Here is a 23706-nt window from a genome sequence, read left to right as displayed (position 1 = left end):
ACAGCTCTTCAAGTATATAATTTCCATTTGTTGCTGTTCAAAAATCTATTGACCAAAGATTATTGCTACTGCAGCTTTCCTCAGGAGGCATTTGTGTACCACTCTGTTTTGCTGCTTCTGCACTCTTGACTACACGTGTTCAGTTACCATTCCCTGTGTTCTAACCATTCCCTGGTTTAAATGTCATGTACAATGCTGACTTACCTTTTCACAGTATCTTAATATATAAGCCACATAGAATATTGTTTAGTTATGATAGTGAAATAACTATCACATAGGTATACTTCTCAGATACCAGTGAACCCTTGTTAAGAATTTAATCTTTTGTCATCCTCTATTCAACAGGGATTATCAAATTTCTTCATGTTGGGCAAAAGTAAGCCATTATCCTTTGAGCACAGTAATGAGGAAAGTATTGCCTTGGAATACAATTTTTTTTGTGTGTTTTTTTTTTAAATCTCATATTTATACATACTCAGTTTGACCACTTGATGAAAGTCAGCATATGATTGCGAGAACTACATGAAAATTTTCCCAATAATATTTTATATAATCTCAGTTTCGCCTACAGAAAAAGCCAAATAGTTCTCAAAATGTGGCAGACTTTTACCTTATAATGCCAATAAAAAGTTATTTACATATAATTAACACTGTAAAATCAATCTATTAATTTCTCAAGCACTGTCATTCCTTGTGTAAAATTTCCATCTATACATCACCTATTTCTTTTTCAAATCTTATACACTTAAATGCTGTTACCTGATGTTTCCAACAGGAAAATGTTTTCTTTACTCATTTTTTCCTAAAAGTCAACTAAACAGACAGTAGGAAAGACAGACTATTAACCAATATTATCAAGACTGTGATTGAAAAAAAAAAATATTTGTACGTCAATCCCTAAAAGCTTTTTATTCTGAGTCTGCATTATCTGTGGAATGTGTTGTGGCTCCTAAAGCACAATGCTCTACACGGACATTTTGAGCTCTGAAGAGGACTTGTGCCATTGTCCTAAAGAAGACTTCACACAACTAACTCAATTAACAACTATTCTTCTTTACTCTGTTTTCTTCTTCTTGCCCTCATTAAAAGTATCCACAGAAATTCTAAAACCTGGAGGATTAGAGTAAATTTGGTGCTGTAACAGCTGAATGAGCCTTGTGAATGACAGATACAGCTGTCTGTTTATTTCTAAAAGTTATATACTTAAAATATACAAAGCATGATAGAATGCAAATTATTTTTTCAGATTATAAATTATTAAAACCATCAATTTTTAGTAGCTAGGAAAATGAGCCCAGTATGTGGTTTAAACGCATAATGATAATCCAGCCCCTCTGTGTACAGTACAATAAAATAATAAGTTACATCACTTTTGACAGAGATAATACTAATTTTGGAAACCTGAATTAAAACAGTTCTCTCTCTTGCTAGAAAATAAAAGTATCAGGATACATCAGTCTTTTGAGTGTCAAGAAAACTAAAGAATCTGCTTGATTAAGATGTGGATAGCTATCATTTGAGAGTAGGTATTTGTTTTCTTCATTTTTTTAGAAAGGACTGTAATGTTTATTCCTGCATTATGTTTAATGTAACAGCAGACAGGTGCCATTGTTATAGGAAACCTCTCTTAACTAATGAAGAGATAAAAATGTGCCATTAGGAAGCCATTAGTGGTCTGAAGTGAGCCATATTGCAAATTAATGTTTCTCAAAAGTCTGCATTGCTGTGTTTAGCTTTGCTGTCCTAGATGTAATTTCTAAGATTTACTTTTACACAGCTCGGTAGTTAACAGTTTAAGAGTCACAAAAGCCCAGAAATACAGAACTAAAAGAATCAGCCATTATCAGCTCTAATTGATTGCACTGAGTCAAAGTCTTTTTAAGAGAAAACTGATTATAGTTATAACTATTAGTAAGTCTCAGGAGTGCAATGTATAGACTGAGGGAAAACATCTTCAAGCATAGACTCACTTATGTGATTTCATATTTCCTCCTTCAGGAAGCTCCCCTATATTTAAAACAATCCTTAAGCAGTTTGTTCAGCATATGGAATAGTTTAATTTAAACATGTTGAACAATGCAGAAGTGTTGGTGCTTTCAAATGGAAAGGAAAATTATTATAATTTTTTATAATTTCTGTAGAAACTCTGTTTTTTCTATATGTTTTAAGTATCATAACTTCAGATTCCCTGAGCCTAGGAACTCTTCCCCTTAAGGAGAAGGGAAAGGTCTGAGGTGATTTTATTTCTATTTGTTCCTTTTTTTTCTTTTTTTTCCTTTTCTTTTTCTTTTTGCATATACACATATGGATATAAATAACTCTGAATAGTCCTAATTGCTTAGGTAGTATCAGACCTTAAATCTCTCTTTGGTCAAGGAATGAGTTTTTTTCTGTTCAGAACATTGAGTTTTGCCACTAATTTTTAGCCAAATATGCTTTAAAAGCATGAACAACATTTTTGAAAGTTTAGCAGTGGCCTCAGTGTAAATAGGTTTGAGATGAAATTGCAAGCAAACTTAAGTGTCATTTGACTATCATAGTGTAGCGGTTGCATTTATGATAACTATCCCATGCCTGTGCTTGCTTATGTATTCACTTATCTGCATTCTCTCTCTCTGACACAAGTACATATACCTATGTACATGCAAACATTGTATTACAGCTGAGGTAGCTGGTTAGTTGTGAGTGGCTGTGAAGCAGGGTGTATAGCACACTTGTGTCAGATCTCTCTATGGTAATTCATCAGAACAGGGAGCTGGACTCTAAAAGAAAGCGGCAGTAATAATGGTATTGCTGCCTTTGGAAGGGCATCGCATGCAGAAGGCCCAATTGCTTCCAGTGAGGTCTGTACTCACAGTCCCACTGCTGCACGGGAATTTTTGTCTGTAAGACTAAAATGCTGTAAAATACCTGTCTTTTGCTTTAAATACTTGCTTTCCTTTTTTCACCTTTCTTTATTACACTCAAGAATTCTTGAGAGTAAATTATTTAACAGCTAAAACACAGTAATTTGATTCCAGTTGATGATACAGAAGGCCTTTAGAGGGCACTGTTTCCTATTTTTCTTTAGAAATACATCTTTACATTGGAAGTAGAAACAAATGGATTAATCAGTAACCGCTTAATGCATACAATGTATATGGAAATAGTGTAATATTATTGATATTATATACCGAATTTAGAGATGTATATAGCAACAGAAATACTCTGTGTTTGGGCACGTACCAGTAACTTCATTTTATAGTATACTGGGTGTTCAGAACTCTTACAAAGGCAATCACATTTCAGGTAGTGCACTTTGCATTGCACTGCTGGTAAGTACCTGCAAATAGGTATTTACAATGACTATTACTGCTCAGCAGAAGAAGAGGTGAAAAACAGGCATGAATTCCTGGCTCCATATGTGACTAAAATTCTAAAAAGCTGAATGTTATGGTCCTTCCCAGGGATTTATCTCTTGACCTGACTTTAAGTTCTGAGGTCTCATTTAATAAATTTAGCATACAAGAAAGCACATAAACCATATGCAGTGAAGAAGAAATGTTATGAGTTTTTAGTAGTAAGACTCTACAGAGTTATAATATATGATCAGGGACACTTTATTGCTTATTCCCTGGGCAAATCTGATCTGTTTACCCAGGGATAGAAAAAGCCATGTACCTAACCTTCTAACATCCTATTACATTTTAAAACCTCAAACTCTCCTTGGCAGTCGAGCTAGGAATCAACTTGATCATTCTGACTACTTGTACTCAAACAGTGTGAAAGCCCAAAATATTTTTCGTAGCTACTGATGCCAGTTTTGGATGCCAGACGCTACTGTAGACAGTTAATTTTGGTTTAAAAATATTAAATAAAATTCAGTGGCCACAATCTCACTTGATTACTAATTGACATGCAAGGTAGTTAGTAATTTCTTTTAAATATTAGGGACCTAAAGAACACTTTTAATCCGCTTTCTTTGCTCAGGCTTTTTTTAAACTTCAGCACAACATAAGTTATTAATTTGTATTTTCTAACTGCTAGTTGCCTAATGTCTACTGTGGTGTAGGTTCTCATCTAAGATCTCTGCATTTACTCTTCTGCCTTCTGTACTAAGTATGTGGAACCTTCTCTCTCTCCCTGACTACGCTCAGAGGCTTGCAAGGAAAATTGTATTTTTCCTCTTCCTCCAGGTTACACCAAAATGCAGTGTAAGATAGTCAAGACAATATAAATACTCAGCCTTTCTTCCAGGTACCATGTGATATACTTAAAAGAACTTAACAAACACACCACAGATTGTCCATAGTACTTCATGTCCAAAATATTCAACACATTAAAAACTGAAGTTACTTGTGCTTCCTTAGTTTGAAATCGTTCAATAATTTCTGTGTTTCAAGATTTTGGGTTTGCTTTGGCATTTTTTTTTCTTCTTCTTTGTAATGTAGTTAGATAGAAAAATCTTGAGGATTAAATATCATTAAATGGCTATCTGTATGAAAATATATGCCTTGAAGGGTTTTGACATCTCTTTTGTGTCTCAAGGAAAGCCTGTTAATTCCATTGTTCCAAATTAATTTTCTATCCATGACTTTAAAATGAAGGAGGAGGTTTGCAGATGTCTACTGCTAGTTCAAACTCAATGTGTCTTTACACACATATTTTTCTGGTAGATGTTTGCATTCTTGCAGTCAAATTACAGATATTGAAAGAACTAAAGACAAGAGATGACTATATTAGAAGTGCAGCTTGGCTTGTGCGATTGCAAGTTAAGCTTTAATAGAGGTGTCATATAGAGAATGGTATATAAAAATCATGAAACCTCTTTGACTAAAGAGTTAAACACCACAATTTTCTTTCTGCAGGTAACAGAGAAAAAGCAAGAGTTAGAGAAATGTTTGAAATTGTCCCGGAAGCTACGAAAAGAAATTAACGCTATAACAGAATGGCTTGCCGCAACAGATGCAGAATTGACCAAGAGATCAGCTGTGCATGGGATGCCTAGCAATTTGGATGCTGAAATTGCCTGGGGCAAGGTAACAACATAAAACTCACTGTACCTTTGTATATTTCAGTTTATGCCTATTACAGAAATATAGATTTATTTAATGATAAAGAAAGAGAATAAAATTTCTTGCATTTTAATTAGTGGAACTTTGTAACAGTTATGGCATTATCTTACCCTAACGTTAATACTCAGATAAATTTAAACCATTTTGTCTCTGCATGTATCAACAGCACAATTCACTGTCATATTGCAGTAACCTTCACTGAGACGACTTTAAAGTTAGAATTTAATTTTTCAGAGTACTATAAATTATCCATTCGTTATCCATCTAAATAGTGATCCATATAAATAGAGGTTCCTTTCTCTCTCATCCCATTCTACTCATGATTAAGGAGTATTAAACAGTAAAACAGCTCCAGTGGGTGAAAGATTAAGGATATAAGAACACTGTTCTGTTCCACATGTTCAGAGAGCATCCAGGAAGTGGTGTGTTTGTTTTCTTACCCTTTTTGGTTGGTAGCTCATTTTTTTTCTGGAGGCTTCTTACTTCCATGAGACTTCACCTTGAACTCTTATTTTAGATTAAAACCTAAAGTCTAAAATGAAACTTTCCTCAAAATTACTATATGTGCCACAGTTTAGATAGGCATCTTAGAGAATCACTGAGGAATGCAAGAGTTCTACATCAAACTGTGTATCTCTGTGTGATGTTAAGACTTAGCACAGTATCTTTCAAACCTAGCTAATCTAGTTTAAACTCTGCATATGTAGTAAAAATCCAGTCTAACTCAGAACATAAACCAAGTCTTCATTGTACACACATACAAAAATCTGTGCATTAGAGGAAACTATGCTCAGCATTATCCAAAGCTTCAAAATTTCAAATAATTATGTACAGCCAGCAGCATTTTAGATAGATTTCCCTATATAATTTCAAAACCAAACAACAAAAAAACCCTTAAAAAGTATTGGGGTTTTATGCAAAAATTTACCACTTCTGCTTTGTTTAATATGAATAAACATTTAAACATTTTACCATTTAACCATGCATTGTAGAAATAGTTATAAATAATATACAGGCAAACTTACTTATTTTTTTAAAGACTGTCCAGATGGCAGTGAAGTAAAACTTGGTTGGTGGTTTGCTTTATTTGAGTTTTGGTTTTTTGAGGTTTTGTTTCCCTGTTTTAACTGCCCATTTCAAGCTTCAGATCTTTACCCTTGAAATGCACTGATGATTTACAGACTCATAACAAGAAAGTCTGCAAGTCTTTTGTGAGATTTGGAATTGGGTGGTTTTTTTCACCATGGACAATATTTTAAAAGTAGTATCCAAAAATATAAAAAGATCAACTTTTGATATTATTATTTTAAAAATACTGCTTTGACTTTGAAATCAAAACCTCAGTCCCTAAAAAAACAATTGCTGCTTGATGTTCTCTCATTTTCTCTTGGTGCTTTTCTTACAGTAAAGTGTGTGTAGTTCCTGTCATTACTTTTGATTGATATTGTGAACTTAAAATCCATAATAAAGGACAAGTGTCAGATTTTTAAGAGATGGGTTAGACAATCATATGGTTTTAATGCCTCCAAACTAACCTACCAGTTACTCAGTCCATTTATCCAGTCATGAAAGGAAGAAAGTACAGCTCTATGGAAACAGAAATGTACACTTTATTTTCCTGCTTTTGTGTTCAGCAAAATTAATCAGATGTGTATAGCTTCACAGCAGTATAAATAGAAAGATTTGTCCTTAATATCATTTAATTTTAGATATGAACTCTAATGTTTCAGAAGCTGTGTAATTAGAACCTAAATCCTGACGATGAGTGCAGTTACACAGTGGGAAGTACTTCTTATGTCTTACACTTGCTACAAGTACAACATATCTTTATCTCATGACAATCAAAAAAGGTAACAAGAGCTAATTAAAATAGGAAATATTACAATGAAAAATATATCAAATGAGAGCCATCCCACCTATTAACGATTACCATTCAGTATTGTGAATTCTCACAAGGGATTAATACATAAAGGGTTGCAGGAAAAACAGGTAAAAGTTTTTTGGCTTCCAGTCCTGCCCAAAACCTTCACCGCAGTCTGACCTCATATAGGACCTCAGCTTTTCTCCTTCAGTCAATTCATCACTAAAATAAGAATAAACAAACAACTTTGTATGAGAGCAGCTGACTGTTTTTGCAGTATGTACATACTAAGTGAGTGGCTTTCAGAATTCCTTTATTAAGATTCTCTTTAGGAAATACAAACCAATATTCACATAAATATAAGCGTATTTTTGATATTGAGCAATCCAACAGATAGTATACATGGCAGATCCCAACCTTCCAAATGTAAGTATTTGCAGAAGTTATGTGAAGTGCGTATACCTTTTCCTTAAGAACCTGCTCCCTCTAAGAGGCAGGAATTACTGTGCATTATCCTAGACACTTCAGAACACTTGTGAGTACCTCATAAATAAATACAATACTGATACTTCTATGTGGATTTCACTGAGGCTTCATACAAAATTGTACATCAATAATTCAGTCCCCCGAACCACATTCTCACAGTATCTGATTAATGTTGCAGCTTTGGGCTTTTGACTGCTTGGGTAAGTAGGCTGCCGAGGACAGTAACTGATCTAATGAAATGCACTGGGAGATGAATTAAGCCCAGCAGATTCCCATTGTGAGGAAAGTCTGCAGAAAAATTAAGGTGGAAAATGGAGGGAGAGAGAGAAGAACTCAATAGTGCGAACAAACTGAAAATTGGATGTGTGCTGCTGTCAATATAACTAAGCTGAGAACTCATAATCTTTTTTCTTTATAGCACAGGAAAGCAGTTATATTTATTACTGCACTTACTCATTTTCAGTACCCAAGACTTCTTAAAAGTGAAAAGAACTCAGAGGCTTTCAAAGATAATTATAGAGGTTAGAATAAAAAAAAAAAATCATGAATGCAAACATTGTCTTAAAGGTATAAACACCTAGACATAAAAAGGAATATCTGTCTTGAGTTGGAAATTACATTCATGAACACAGCATTAATCTGGACAGAAAAGGAAGTGTGTGATTTAATTGTTCCTGTCTAGATATTTTTCTAAGGATGGAACAAAAATTTGACTGAGTTATGTGAAGTTAGATGGGCAATATACTGAAGACTGTAAATCCTGCCTCTGTACTCAGTAGAGACAAGCTAAATCTTTCAATTTGAATTCAGTTCTGTTATAATAGATAAGGAAAATGACATGCGGGTGGGAAGATAGTCATTAAACATTGTATATTAGAAATCCATTCATAATTAGAAGTCTGATTTAGTGAACACATTTATCACTGAAGACTTTAACTGTTGTGGGGTTATTTGTCTTTTAATCAGGAACTGGCCTGATAAGAATTAGATTTCCAGGAAACCATGTTCTCAAAAAGGAAATGGCAGATGGTATTACCAGAAAAAGTTCTGTATCACTCCCTACTATCAGCAGTATGAGTCTGCCAGTGCTTTAATGTTATATTTTAGCACAGTGTATAATACGAGTGAGTATAAAGTTGACTTGAAGTACTTAGAATTACATTAGCTAACACATTTAGCAACATATTTCCTGTCAGTAAAATCAGTAAAAGAAAATGATCTGAAAATTGTGTCAACTGATTCATAGTCAGTGGCCAGAACACAATAAAACTAAAAGATGTGCTGTGAATTAACAAATAAATATGTACAATCAGCCACTGAGAAGGCCATAATGTCAGCTTCTGATTAATTCTGTAATCCCACCCGTGAGAGCTGAGCCACCTAACTCATTTTTTTTATAGAAGTTCAAATTGCAAAGATTACTTCCAAGTAATCCACAGCGCACAGGCAGCGTACAGGCACATAGCATTTTTCTTCAGTCATTTGTTGGTGATGAATTCTTTTAATCTACATATGCTAATGACCAGCACAATTAAAATACTATCCTCTGCATTGAGTCACAATTCTGTTTTTTTTTTTTAAAAACATAAGCAGCTCGACTTGATACATGGTAGTCTTATCATTGTAAAGTATAGCTCAGAAACCCTCTGCTCCACATCCTCTGAAAAAAGCCGTTCCTACGTAGCTTCTGTTTTCAAAGATAAATAATTCCTAGCTAGTATTTGCTAATGTGAAGGAGGTTATGATTTTCACTCCCTTATAAAACATGAAGGGGAGGGAAAAAACCAACCAAAACCAAATACCAACCCCCCCAACCCTCCCCCCTAAGATTTTCTGGTAAACTGAAAGGGAAAGAGTATGCCACGGTACAGCAGGGTCAGAGAGCACTCTGCAAACCCCACTCGAAGTATACACATCTGCTCAGGGAACTGCATTTACTTACACTAACATGATTCAACCTGTCATCCTGTGGATGCATATGTAAAATACTGTTGTATGCAACTACAAACCTCTCAGTAAAGCTTGTCCCCATGCCTTTGTACACTGCAGAGCAATCTGGCTTCTGCCCAGGTTTCAAACCATCTGAAGTTGTTTTTCTTAAATAAAACTCATTTTACACTAGAGCTTCTTTCCTGAGGTTTTGGAGGGACTGGTATAAGGGAAGCTCAGCTGGTCTTATCTCTCTCTCCCTCTCCTCCTTCTGGTGTTACCAGTATGGGGATTAGAAACTGGTCACCTGAGGCAAGCTCTGCTTGCAGTTTTGACAAAGAAGGATCTGGCTGATTGCTTTCATTTCCTGGGTGCCAGGATCCTAGATGTCATTTCTCTTGGAAATGTTCAGGTCCTGGGAGTTCAGTGGTGATGCAACCTCCCACTTTTGATTAAGGCACGCTACCAGCATTTTTCTGAGAAACACAAGTGAGAAAAGAATAATGTTTCCTTTAAAAGTGAAGGAAAGATTTCATTCAGTGAAATACAAGTTATTTTGGGGGGTCAAAGAATTTCTGTTGTGGTATCCTGTATCAAATAACTATAACTGGCCCTTCAAAAAATTGAAGCACAAGTTTCCTCTAAAGACATATTTCAGAATTCTGTCTAACAGAAGTTTGAATGGAGAGATTGCTTTCATCTTTACCTCTCTTGTCTGCTAGTAGATGTGATCCTACCTGAAGAAATGTAAAGAAAAGATGGCCATATCTCTCTCCCTCTCTCCCCTCTTAAAATAATATGTATAATTTGTATACACATTTTAATGAAGCGATCTTTGCTCTAAGTATTTATGGAACCTTTGTCTCCCAGCAGGTAACACACACTTGAATAAACTTTTGTTTTATAGATAAATATACTAGTCCTAAGGGAAAGAGTAAAAACCTGAATGTAATAACCACTATAATGACAAATAGCAGAGTGAATGTAATCTGTTTTAAAACACTGGGGAACATTGCTGACAAATATTCAGAGCTGCAAATGAATTCTGGGTGATGTGATGCTTAGTTAAATCTTTTATTTACATAGTTCCATTCCCCCAAAATGCCATGTGAGATTGCATCAGAAAATTAGCTTCTTCCCAACTTCTAACATGTATATATTTTATTTATGTTACATAGTTTCATCCTGATTGTTGTAGTTTAACCCCAGCTGGTAACTCAGCACCACACAGCCGCTTGCTTACTCCCCGCTCACCCAGAGGGATGGGGTGTAGAGAGTTGGAAAGGAATGTAAAACTCAAGGTTTCAGATAAGAACACTTTAATAGTTGAAACAGAATAAAAATGAAAGAACAATAATAACAATTATGACAATAGCAGATGTAATGAAAAGGGGAAGGGAAAGAATAAAATCCAAAGGGAAAGGAAGAAAGGAACATGTGGTGCACAACGCAACTGCTCACCGCCCGCCAGGGCCTGGCCAGACCCCCAGGTACATGTACGAGGCACAGTGTCCCACGGTATGGAATGCCTCTTTGGGTAGTTCGGGTCAGCTGCCCTGACTGTGTCTCTTCCCAATTCCTTGTGCCTCTCCAGCCTTTTCGCTAGCAAGGTCCAAGGAACTGAAAAGTCTCACATCAAAGCCAAAACAGAGCACCATACTAGCTCCTAAGTTAATTAATTCCATCCCAGCTGAAACCAGAACACTGATATTTCAAAATGTATAAATTTCCTAGTCCTTCTGGGAAGAATTTCACCACTTTATTTGTTAATGTTTCATATTATACCCATTGCGGTGGTATTTGAGATTTTGGGGCTTTTTGGGTTTTTTAAGGTGTCAGATGTTTTAAATGTCATTTTTAAATTAGAGACTTAACACTTCAAATTCTGTAGTTAAAATTAAAGTTCTACATCTTTCTTACATACTTTCAAATAAACTGCACAGCTGAAATGCAATCTGATCTTAGGGCAACCAGAAGGGAGTTTTAATCCAGCAAGATTGGGGTTTTACCCCTTAATTTTGAAATATTCTCTTCTGTTTCCCAAGAACATACAAGGAAGGGTGATAAATGAATGGCAATTCGCTGATTATTGGAACTTGCTGTTCAAAAATTAGTGAATTTTGAAAGCCACTCCATGAGTTTTAATGAAATAATCTAAGTTTTATCTTGGGATCATGACACATTTTTTATGTTTTGTATAGCACTGTTAAATTAATAGCAGTCCTTTTGTCTTTTTGTTACAGAAAATTTACCAATGCTATCTGTCATATTGCAATGGATTAAGTGTATGTGAACTGTCACTGTCTAGTAATACTGAAAAGGGGAAGGGAATTCTGAAGAATATAATGAAGAAATGTAAATATCAAAACAAACAAACAAACAAAAACCAACAAACAAATATGTTATCAAAGTTTTTAAAGAACTGAAAAAAAACATTGTTAGTTTACCCAGTACACCTTGTCTCATACAGAGGAGGTCCTAGCTGATAATGAAGCATGGAATCCTGCTGTCTTTACAGACCTTGCTAGTATTTCAGCTGTATTCAGTGGGTCAAGGATTTTATAAATAAGAACTTTGAATAACTGAGATTTGAAATATTGATGAAGGTGACTTTTTCACTTTGATGTAGTGTTGGGGGGCTCAACGTTGTGATGTTGTGGGGTTTTTTGTTTGGTTGTTTTATTTAAGAAGGTGGGGGAAGTATGATTTTTACTGATCTCATTGGTTATGTCCCTTACTTGCTAACACACAGGAGTGGTAATATTCATATTGCCCAGAGGTGCACCTAGTTCTTTTGTTTACATTGTTTATTTACTTTGAAAGGAACAACTCCTGGGATCAGGCAAAGCACTTACACTTTTTGTTACACATTGGGAATTATACATCTGGCTTTTGGGTAGCAGTTTTATTCAACAGACATTTATCTGATCCATCTATTTACATTTCTAGTTGGGATTAATATTTTTATATATAGCACAAGACTGGTCTGAATTTTCATGCATGTAAAATGCATAGGAAACCACCATAATGGAAACCATAAATAATATGCTTCAGAGAATCTTTTGCAAATGGAAGCAAATTTTTTTTAGAAAAGGTAATATAGCTGATCAAAATTTTCCATCGTGTGTTGGAGGTAAATTATATTCTTTGCCTTATTCTATTTTATGATGACATTTTGTACCTCCTGTGAAACAGATAAAATGATACTGGAAGGGGACATAATTTTCCTTTGATCTGACAATAACCTGTTGTAGTTCTGTAGTTTATAGTTAATATTTTGCATTAATCATGTCTTGGTTGTATTACAAATCCTTTATATTGGAGAAAACTGCTAGATTGTGGAAAAATTCTCACTTACATGAAATGAAAGTGTAAAACCTTTTCTGTGAAATAACATTACAAAATCAGATCATTAATTCTGTTAAACATAGGAAGCAAGCTACTGCTTTAAGCATAACATATGCAAAATAAGTTGGAGGTACTGTTAAGCCAAAATTAATAATTTCTGTATTGTCTTTATTGCAAACTGAAAATTCTACTTTCCAAACATATTATCAACAAAATCATACTGATGTGTGACCATGAGAAGTATGATAGCATGGAGGTGATAAAGGTGTACTTCTACTGTAGTAACAGCCTTGATCCTGAGATGGAAGAATTGTGATTACAGTTTGATTATAAGTGGTTCTTCTTTTAAGTGTGTTCATGTTATCTGTGAGAAATCAGGGTCTCTGGAGACTAGTGATTCTTACTTTTCTCCTAACTTTTGTTGGCATTCAATTTGGACGACTTCATTTCTATTTGGAGATTTATATTATAAGCAGAGATCATATATGCCTAGATCATTGCTAGCAGGTGCCGTAGAGCTCAGATAAATTTCTCTCATAAAACTGGTTATATGTGGTATTAGGTGTAAGGACCTCTCCTTGCATTTCAACAAGATTGTTATATTCTGCATTGTGTCATCTCATTATTTAGTATGAAATTCCTGCTTTTTTACATGTTGTCTAAATATGTTGGGATTTGCTCCTTTTGTTAGACTTTTTGCATGTTACAACAAATATTAAGACAAGAATAATGAGTAAAATATGTGACCTGTAAGGTCATTTAGATCTGTTTTCATAAAGCAAGACAATAGTGGCAGAAGATGCTGCAAATCTGATCTTATGATACTGGATATGTATTTTAGTCATTCAAGCTTAGAGGTGCTGTGGACAATAGCCTATTTTAGTATTGCAGTTCGCAAAGTGAAATCCCAAGTGAATGTAATGAAAGGATGCATTTTTGCATTTAAAAAAAAAGAAATCTAACAGGAGAGAAAAGCATGGTTTCTGCTGAAAAAGATTGCATTTAAAAATATTGAAGGAATATTTAAAGGTTTCCCCAGATTATTTTCAATGGAGTTCTCTAAGTCAGGATGTCATTGTGGTGCTTTATTGTCCCATTTATTATGTAAGTTTTATGTGTTATTTGATAACTATGCTATTTTATTATATGCAAAGAACTTTAAAAATCTCAATATAAATATTGTAAAATGTGGATTCTTGTTTAATAATATTAAAACTTTGTTTTGAACACGGGAATGAGAGATAATTCACTCTTTTAAAAATGAAACTATTACCAAAAAAGACTCTGAGTATATGAAGAACATTTACAAATGTATCAGAGCTAAAGAAGAACAACCTGCTTTCCACTTACTGTTCTTCACAGAATGCTTTCCCTCCCTATTGGAAATGGAGCGTGTATTCTAGCATGAATGTACTAGCTCTTTTAATATTTCACAATCTTATTGTGGAGAATTTTTAATTTCCTGAGCTTTTATTTTTTATTCTGTTCATGTAGGCAACGCGGAAGGAGATTGAGAAACGCCAGGTCCATCTTAAGAGCATCAGTGATTTAGGAGATAATTTGAAAACAGTGCTGAAAGGAAAGGAAAGTCTAGTGGAGGATAAACTCAGCCTCCTGAACAGTAACTGGATAGCAGTAACTTCACGTGCTGAGGAGTGGTTCAATTTGTTACTGGTAAGGAAAATGCATTTGTTCACCAGAGGAAAAGTTGGTGCCCAGTCATAGGTGCTCAGCCTTATAGGAGTGCTTTTTCTGGTGCTTTGGATTACACTGATTGAGTACATAGGTACACAGACGATCAGAGTGACTGTTGTTTGGTACATTGTGTATATTTTAAGAATCTGACTGCTTACAGAGTGATGGCTCTGTGGAGTCTTGACTGTTCATGCTTCCCGTTCCTGCCTGCCTCAATAGTTCCTGGACTTTTTTGTTTGGGTTTGTTTGCTAATGAAAGAAGTGCAGGTTCTCCACAAGGACCTCAACTACTTTAATATAAACCAAGTGAAATAGGTAGACAAATTATTGGAGTAAGTATTGGTATTGATACTAGCAACCTCAGCTGCTTTGGGCTACATTAACATTTCTGTTTGGAATAGGACAATTGGGAAGTAAAATCCTCACCTGCATGTTGGTTTGGTCCACAGGATGGCTTTGGTGTATGCAAACTGGATTCATTTCAGTGGCAACTAAAGCAGCAGCTCTGCTCAGGGTGCACACCTGATGTGCTCAACGATTATGATTTGGTCTTTCCGTACTGCATGATCTTCCTTTGGATAGTTTTATAGTGCATTTTCTGGTGGGGATAGTTACTTAAGGGGAACAGATTAAACCTAGTCAAAAGTAAACTCCCAAATACACATTTAATGCAGATTCAGGAGCCTCAGCCACAGCTGCTTCAAATTGCTGATAGTTCCGTAACTATATTCTCCCTTACAATACATTCTGTCATGAAAAGATGACAGCCTGAACCCTTAAACACACAAGGGTCTTAACTATTGGGCTGCCAGAATGCTTTGGGGAATCTTGTATGCCGTTTCTGTTGATGAGAGCACAGGACTACAGTTTCAACCCCGAGAAACTGAAGTAGTTCTCAAAGGTATCTTAGATTCTACCATGACTTTTCAGACCTTGATGTGTTAGAGCTCTGCTAGAGTCTGTGTGGCTACATTACAAATGCTGCTGCAGTGGATGTACAGCATTGCTACAGGACTTCTTCAGCTGTATGCAGTATACAAATTACAGCATCTGGCTGTGTCTATCTTATCTGGAAAACAAGCATTTCATTCAGTATGATGTAGGTGCTCAGCTTCACTGTGGAACTGATTATAAGAAACATACAATGAAGTTTATAGACTGGTATCATTGTGTATTCCTCTACTTTCTTTCTTTCTCTGCTTTGGATTCTTTAATATTTACTAAACCCCATGATAAAAGAGTCTAAAAGAAGGAGTTGGTCTTTTACTGCTTTTAGAACAGCGTAAAATAAAAGTATATGTATGTGTTGGCCAAAAGGACTAGTAAAATCTTTGATTTTGTGTGGTACACATACATATTGTGTGGATATGCATAAGCCTCATTTTACTGAGCTCACCAAAAAAGACTAAATGCTTGTAAAGTAAGGAAAGGAGAGAAAAAAAAAAAAAAAAAAAAAAAAGATTTATCAGAATATCACCTAGAATAGCTTTTTAAAAAGTAGAGTCTCAAAGCAGAGAAGTCAAATGAAATGTAAACAAGAGTTTTTGACACAAAGCTCCCATTCTTGATTGTGACTTTGCAAGTGCATCCTTGTCACCATCTATGTTTCAGTCAATTCAGTGGCTTTCCAAAACAAGGTTGGTACCTGGTTCTTGAGAAGCTCTTCTTTCCACCTCCAGTAGGTCTCGCTACCAGCTTCCTGTCCCTCTCAGCAGCCTAGCTGAGGTGCAAGACACCTGTGTTGTGATGTGACTTTACCACCCTCCTGCCTGTCACTTTTGAAGCTTCTTTCTGTCCTAGAATGTCTTTTTAAAGACACTTAAAATATAAAGTGAAAGCAAACAAACAGCAGATTCTGTTCTTCACAAAACAAGCAGTTACTGTGTATAAAAAAGTTTAAATTCATGTGTGCATGTTTGCCACCGTTGGCATAATTACAGTTGTTGTTTCAGTTCTGATTACTTTTTTTGTATGCAGTATTTACCTTTTCCACATACAGGAATATCAAAAGCACATGGAGGCTTTTGATCAGAATGTAGCTAATGTTACAACTTGGATGTATCGTGCTGAAATACTGTTGGATGAATCTGATAAACAAAAGCCCCAGCAAAAAGAGGAAATTCTTAAGGTAAAAAAATGCAATTTTCTGGAAAACATTAATTTTTAGACTGAAAAGGACAAATGTCATAACTAGCATATTTTGAAGGGTATCACAAATTGATTAACATTCCTTTTTCTGTGATGAAGCTGCCCTCTGGCAGCCTGTAGATTACATAGTAAATTTGCACTGCATTGCAAAAGTTAAAACCCTGCAGAAATAAACCCAGATATGTTATTATAAGCCTTGGAGACTTGCTGGTGAATAGAACAGCAGCTCATTAAATCTTTGTTTGCTGGAAAATACTCCTTAAACACATCTGGTAGAACAAAATCTGTTTTTTCTGTGTTCTTCATTTTTAGTTTCTTATCTGTTTTTCTGTGATACTTTTCTGATATCTGTGGTATCTGCATTTGATATCTCTGTCATGTGATTGTTCTAATTCTATAAACACTGCATTGATACCAAACCAACACGACAGAAAAGAATATTATATGGTGAACTAGCTGTATAGTAATGGTTTAGTGCATTGATCAGAAAGTTTTATTTGGCCTGTTACATCATTTGACCAACTGATGAGAAATTAACATGCAAGATAGATGTGAATTTTAAAGTATCTCATTTAAAACACCTTATTTGTTAAGATTAAACAACTTCAAGTTGTTAACAACTTCAAGTTGTTATCTGTATAGATATCTTTTCTTACGAAATCAGTGTGAAGTTTTACTTTGTATTGAACTCCATGGTCAGTACGTACTATCTGAGGAACAGTTTGCAAATCAAAATCAGAATCTGACACATACATAACACCATTTACTAAAGCAAAACTTTACAAATTCCAAAACAGAACATAAAGCAATGCCCCATTGATCTCAGCAGGATTATGGGACAGACTTTTGTAGTCAAATGAACAATTTTGCCACCATGAGGTACAAAGTACCGTTATCTTTGCCATCAGAACAGGTGTATATATTTGTATTGCACAAAGACATTTCATACAGACAGTAGAATGTAATTCTTAATGGCCAGCGGTGTTTATGATCCCTGAACGCCTGGCTATCTTTTTCGGCCTCTGCCCATACAGGGATCTAATGTTAAGATTACTATTGCAAAGGAAGGATGTATTAGCATTTATTTATTTTAATTTTTTTTTAAGTTTGTGATAGATTTCTCGAAAAAATTCCCACTGGTTTTAATTTGGTGATTTTCCCCTGCCTCAACTATGGGCATGAACAGTAATGAAAACAACAGCTAAACATCCAGTTCCATAATACATGAATTAGCAGCTTTTCCTATGTTTAGGAATATAAAAAAATTTGGCGTATTTTGAAATATGCTGAGAATTGTATTATTGCAGATAAGAACCTGCCTAGAAATAATGCTCTCCATTAATTTCCTTTAGTAGATATTAAAACAGACATGTAGATACATTCCTGCTATAAATTTGAGGTATATGAGTGGGAATGTTATCTATGTATTTCTACTGGATTTACACACTCATGCATAAGTATCTGAATTTGCTTTGTGGTTTTGCTCCCTATTCCTTTGCACACTTTCTCTCTCTCTCTCTCTCTTTCTCTCTCTTTGCATTTATTACTAACTTCAAGCCCTGTCTCTTGCTCACGGACTGTAGCGCTTAAAGGCTGAGCTGAATGATATGCATCCAAAGGTGGACTCTGTGCGTGACCAGGCGGTAGACTTGATGACAAACCATGGAGATCACTGCAGGAAAGTAATAGAGCCCAAACTGTCAGAGCTCAACCAGCGATTTGCAACTATATCACAAAGAATTAAACGTGTTAAGGTAGGAGGACTTGCTTCCATATGGGGATGCATACAAAATGGTATTTATTTAAGGTGCACAATTACAAGTACATAGCAAGCTACAGTTTATTCAAAAACTAAACTTTTAAAGGAAAAAAAATGTAGATCCTAAGAATATATATATTTTTTTTTAAGTGTTAAGGTTTGTGATTTTTGGCTTAAAGGTCTTTTTTCACTGTTTCACAAATCAAAGTATTCACTTTATATGAATGTAACGATGATTAGTTCATTAACTTTTAAAGAATGAACAACATCTGGAAATTAGTAAGATTCTTAATCTTTTCAAGATATGAATAGCCTTTTTTTTATATAGATTGGCTTTTGAGGGCTGAATTTTTATTAAATGCATTCAGTCATTTCCTGTGAGGCTATGACTCACCAAGGTTTGAGACAGATAGATATATACAGATTATATCAACTGTACTTCAGCTACTTATCTGTACAACTAGTTTGACTACTGAATCTGGATTCAGTATGGGTTAGGTAATTTTTAGCCAGTTTGTGACTTCTGAATTGAAATGAAGAAGGACATAAGCCGTCTACTTTCTCCATTGTGTTTGCTGCCTTTATTGCAGAGAGCTATTCAGCACATTAAAGCAGACAGCTATGCAGGTTGGTATACAGGATAATGAGAATGCATGGATCCTGATCTTAACTGGGTTTGCTGGCTACTGTAATAGCACTGGAGATGAATGCACAGAGGATCAGTGGCAGAGCAGGAAATAAGCTTTGCAAAAAGCATAAGCAGACACACATGGCTTTTATGAGTTGTTTGGGGTTTATGCAGGGCTCAGTACCCTGTAACCAGCTAATTTTTTGTGTATATTTGAGTTTATTTAGGTTTAACTTCTCAAACAGAAAAGAATGTGTCCTGTGTCTTAATAATTATGATTTTTTTTCCTCCTTATTGGCCATGAGTAGTACTTCAGCCATCACAGCGTGTTTCTCACTTCTTACACAAGTACAAACTGCAGACGGAGAACATCTTGGCATAAAGCCCAAACAACTGTGTTGTGTGATGCTTTTATTCTGAACATCTGCTATCTGCAGTCTGGGTTTCCTTCTCAGTTTTACTTTGCACTTCCAGGATGCTTTAAGCATACAGAGCTGATGGAGCCTTTGATAGGGTTGTGTAAAATTGTGATTGTCTTAGGGGAAAATCGGACTGCTCGTAGATGGTTTATCATGGGTTAACTGCATTGCATGTTACGGGCTTACTCAAAGAAGGGGCAAAAGATGCTTGTCAAGGTGAAGTATCTTCAAAACAGCCTGCAACCTTTTTCACTTGTGAACCTTCTCTCCCAAGTATTGTCCCATTAATGATTGTATAGGCAAGATGAGCTGGAACGGCAACAGCTCACTAGGCTTTATAAGCTATGTACATAGCATTACTACAGCACATAATTTCAGTGGTAAATTAGAATTTAGGGTACCTTTTCCAGGGCTTTGGGGAATCATCAGCTATGGTATGATTCACAAAGGATATCTATAGTAATAGATATTGCATTAGATAGAGAGGCAGGAGATTCTGTGATTTCTTAGTTCTGCTTACTTGCCATACGCATTTGGGTAAAGGACTACACTGCTGGGTGTCTCATTTTGTCCACCTGCATAATGTGTATAACTGCACTTCCCTTAGTCATGCTTTCATCTGCATGGGATGAAGAATTATTATTATTATGTGTTGCTATTATGCTTCTGAAGTGTTTTGTGGTGATTCTTTTTTTCTTACTTAGGTAAAATTATTCAAGAAATAATTCAAGTAAGCCCTCATAATACATTCTCAGTCAATTCTCATCCTCATCTGTTTTCAAATCACCTATTTTTTTTCAAATACTAGCAATTATCAGTATAACAGTGAAGTAAATAAGAATTTACCTGTGAAATCAGTAAATAGTAGTACATAATTGTTGTGTCTTGAATTAATAAAATTACCATAGTGTACTAAAATTTTCAAGTAGTCTTTGAAACTCATTCAATTATTGGAACTTCATTAACTATTTTTCCTTCTATTTTCCATTTTTGGGGGGGTTTCTTAGCATTTTTCACAGATTAGTAATTTTATATTTTTGTTTTATTAGTTGATTTGACTCTTAGTGAGATTTAAGTACTTTTGAAGACATCCTTCAGAGCATTTAAGAAGAAATTACTGTGTAGTTTGCTATTAATTCTACCTCAGTTGAAGTGCTTGCTGAGTGTAATTCTGAGCTTCTTGATGAAAATATGTGAGCACAGTATTATTCTCTATAAATATTGTATATTATTATATTTCCATTAATGTTCATAACTCTGCAAAATCTTTGTCATTAAAACAATCAACCAGATATAATTAAGGCATTTTTACCCTAATTGTCCCAGATCATCTGTGTAATAGCTTAAAACAGATTGCAGCTGATGTCCAGTCTCTCTTGTTTTAACTGATTAACTTTGGTTTTTACCATCTTCATTACAAACTTTTGCTTTACAGTAAATACAAATTGCACTGGAAGGAAGAGTGGAAGGGAGCTAATTAGGATATAATGTGCTTATGTCTTTAGCAAGAAGACAATTATATGTCCAAGAGTTCCTAGAACATCATAAAGCACTAATTACCTTTAAATCTAAATTTTGTGCAAGAATCATCAAGAATTCGTCGCTTTTTCTTGCATTTAAAGCATGGAAAGAAGAAAACTTTTTCTACTGATCCTTTACAATGCACTTAATAAATATACTGCATTTTGTGCATTAAGCTATCCACAGACACTTGGTATCAGGTAGATAAAAAGCACAGTATAGCTGCTAATAAGTGTCACTTGTTGTAGAGTTTAAAAGAATGCTAAGGTAGAGCACCATAATTATACTGTGATAAATTTTGGTGGAATTGATCTGATTTGTTTGGTTGAAGGGTTTTTGGTCCTGCGTTTTTGTTTAGGCTTTTTACAAACACAAGCTCTTTCAGTGACATTTTGATGATTCTTTTTAACATTTCAAATTATTTTTAGGGGAATATCATACACAGAAATTATCGGTCTTCTTTTTTTTTTTTTTTTTTTTTCCCATAATTCACCTGGAATCTTTGCTATTCTTTATGAGAAAGCAATGATTTCAAAACACTGAAGCAAATTATCATGATTCTCTTTCTCAGTTGGTAGTAGTAAGTGGGTTTGCATCTGAATGGTGTGCTACCCACACAGCAACGTGTGGGTAACTTATGACAAACCAGCTTTAGCCAAGTTATGTCAACACAATTTTTTCAATAAATCCTTATGTTACACTGTTTATCTGAACCTGCATTTACACACAAATGTGAAAATATAATTAATTTTTGGTTTTAACTTTTCACTCACCATAGAATTTTCATGCTTTCTTCTATGGAAATTCTACAGTACTGTTAAATACCTATCTTTACTTGTCTCTTTGGGTACTTTTAGTTATATGGTGTTGATATTTTTCCACGTAATGGAAAGCCTAGCATTGTTTTAGCGGTAATGTGTAGAACAGATGTCTTGTTTTTTCTAATAAAACTATGAAGTGTGGGGTTTAAATAAATAATATTTGTATTTTTCCCATTTTAGCCCTTCATTCCTTTGAAGGAATTGGAGCAATTTGACTTCGATATACAAAAAATGCTTGAACCACTGGAGGTTGAAATTCAGCAGGGGGTGAATCTGAAAGAGGAGGACTTCAATAAAGATATGGTAATTTGGTTGAAACGGAAGTCTGAGTGAAGGAGGCAGGGAGAAGAAAATCTGAGTGAAAATTAAAAGCTTCCATATCTGTGTTAGGATCTTTAGATATGTGTTGGACAAAATTTTACTGTGCTAATATATTATAAAATCAAAACCCCCGAGTCAGCATTAATTAAAAGTTTTAGTGACAAGTTACTTGTTAGTTTATAAGAAAAGCATTATTTTGACTACTGTGAAAATGCTAAACAAAACGGGAATATTGTGTACAAGTTCTATACTAGTACCAGCAATATTACAGAACAGGGAATGAATATTAAAATGTCTGTAGCAGTATAAAACCCAAGAAAACTCAGATTGATATTTCTAAATAGGCAATGCAGTAAAAGAAGACATTCACTAAAAACAAATGCTCTGCAATGATCACTGAAAGAAATGCCACTAGCCAATTAGATCTTAACCAATGTGGTTATGCCATATCTTGTAGGTTTTGTGGCTCTGGTAGGCTTTATTACTCATTTACTCTTTGCAAGTATTAAAACTTGCTAAAGTTTTATGCGTGTTGGTTTGTGGGGTGGGGAAGTGGGAGGGCGGAGTAAAATATTAATGTGCTTTGCTACAGTTGCCACTGAGGTGTGTGGTCTCCAGACTGATTTTCAGAGGGATGACTCTTCTTGGCTAGGCAATAACAGGGATTCGTCTTTAGGACTAGCTCTTTGTGAGTCCTCCGCAAGATCAAATACGTAGTTTTTTACAAGCAATGTAAAGAGTCAATATTCTTTTCCTTTGAAGGAATTATTTACATATAGCTATTCCATATCAATGCTGAAATTAATCTTTACGGGACTTTTATTTTATTTTGGTTTATTTTTTTATGCAGGACAGGTGAAATTTAAGCCGGTATGTGCTTAATTATGCTAAACTGCAGTGCTAAATTCTAAGTGAATGAAGTTTAATGGGGCAGTTTCCACTACTTGAGCATATTTTGTTCCCTTTCCTTACATAGAATGTTGTTCAAGAGAGACCTCCCAGAAGCTGTGGCACAGATTCAACTTCTATAATTGTTTTGCTCTGTGATGATACATGAAATTGCAGTCAGGAATTGCATGGACTTCTAGCATACCATCATTTTCAGTCATTAGTTTTAATGATTAGAAATATTTTAGGTATTTCTATTCTTTTTGTTTTAAAGTAAAATATATTTTGCCTTTAATGTTTTCATCCCCTTATCCTGGATGCTGCATAAAATCGAATATCAAATATCTGTAGGGTTTCAAGTTCTGTTTTGTTTGTACCCCTCAAGTACCTACATGTATTGTAGAAAGCAGGTAAAAGTTATTTGGCCTTCGCTATAGAGCTGCAAGTATCTGTTAGATAATTACCTTAGCAGAGGAAGTGTATTTTTAGATGTCTACATCTCCTAGTACTTAAGTAATAAATAGATTAAAATGTCCATTACACTCGTTATTTTTTTTTAATCAGAGTGAAGATGACGAGAGCACAGTGAAAGAATTGCTGCAAAGGGGTGACACGCTTCAAAAGAGAATCACAGATGAGAGAAAACGGGAGGAAATAAAGACCAAACAACAGCTGTTGCAAACTAAACATAATGCTCTCAAGGTACAGGAGCTACAGTTATAAGCACATACTACTAAAGCCTTTATTTTTCTTCATTTCAGAGAATTTTTCTGTTTAAATGATTCTTCATTACTTTTTAAAGAGGAGTAATTTAAAACTAGTTGGCTA

The 23706-nt window shown here is 34.9% G+C and overlaps 1 protein-coding gene across 11 annotated transcripts in view; it reads left to right on the top strand.

Moving 5' to 3' along the window:
• The window catches only part of DMD (dystrophin), a 1160159-nt gene that overhangs the window by 486171 nt on the left and 650282 nt on the right, over positions 1–23706 (top strand). For 9 of the 11 annotated variants that reach the window (XM_055801176.1, XM_055801179.1, XM_055801178.1 and 6 more), the window contains 6 exons: positions 4848–5018; positions 14173–14352; positions 16373–16501; positions 18105–18275; positions 21850–21972; positions 23443–23580. In XM_055801176.1, coding sequence (XP_055657151.1) covers positions 4848–5018; positions 14173–14352; positions 16373–16501; positions 18105–18275; positions 21850–21972; positions 23443–23580 — 912 coding nt within the window. The remainder of the gene's footprint in view (positions 1–4847; positions 5019–14172; positions 14353–16372; positions 16502–18104; positions 18276–21849; positions 21973–23442; positions 23581–23706) is intronic. The other 2 variants (XM_055801182.1, XM_055801183.1) reach the window with 2 other exon arrangements.

Source organism: Falco peregrinus, chromosome 4 (assembly GCF_023634155.1).
Source record: "Falco peregrinus isolate bFalPer1 chromosome 4, bFalPer1.pri, whole genome shotgun sequence".
NCBI classification, from domain to species: Eukaryota; Metazoa; Chordata; class Aves; order Falconiformes; family Falconidae; genus Falco; species Falco peregrinus.
Note: the sequence above shows the minus strand (reverse complement) of the source record. Positions and strands in the feature narration are given on the sequence as shown.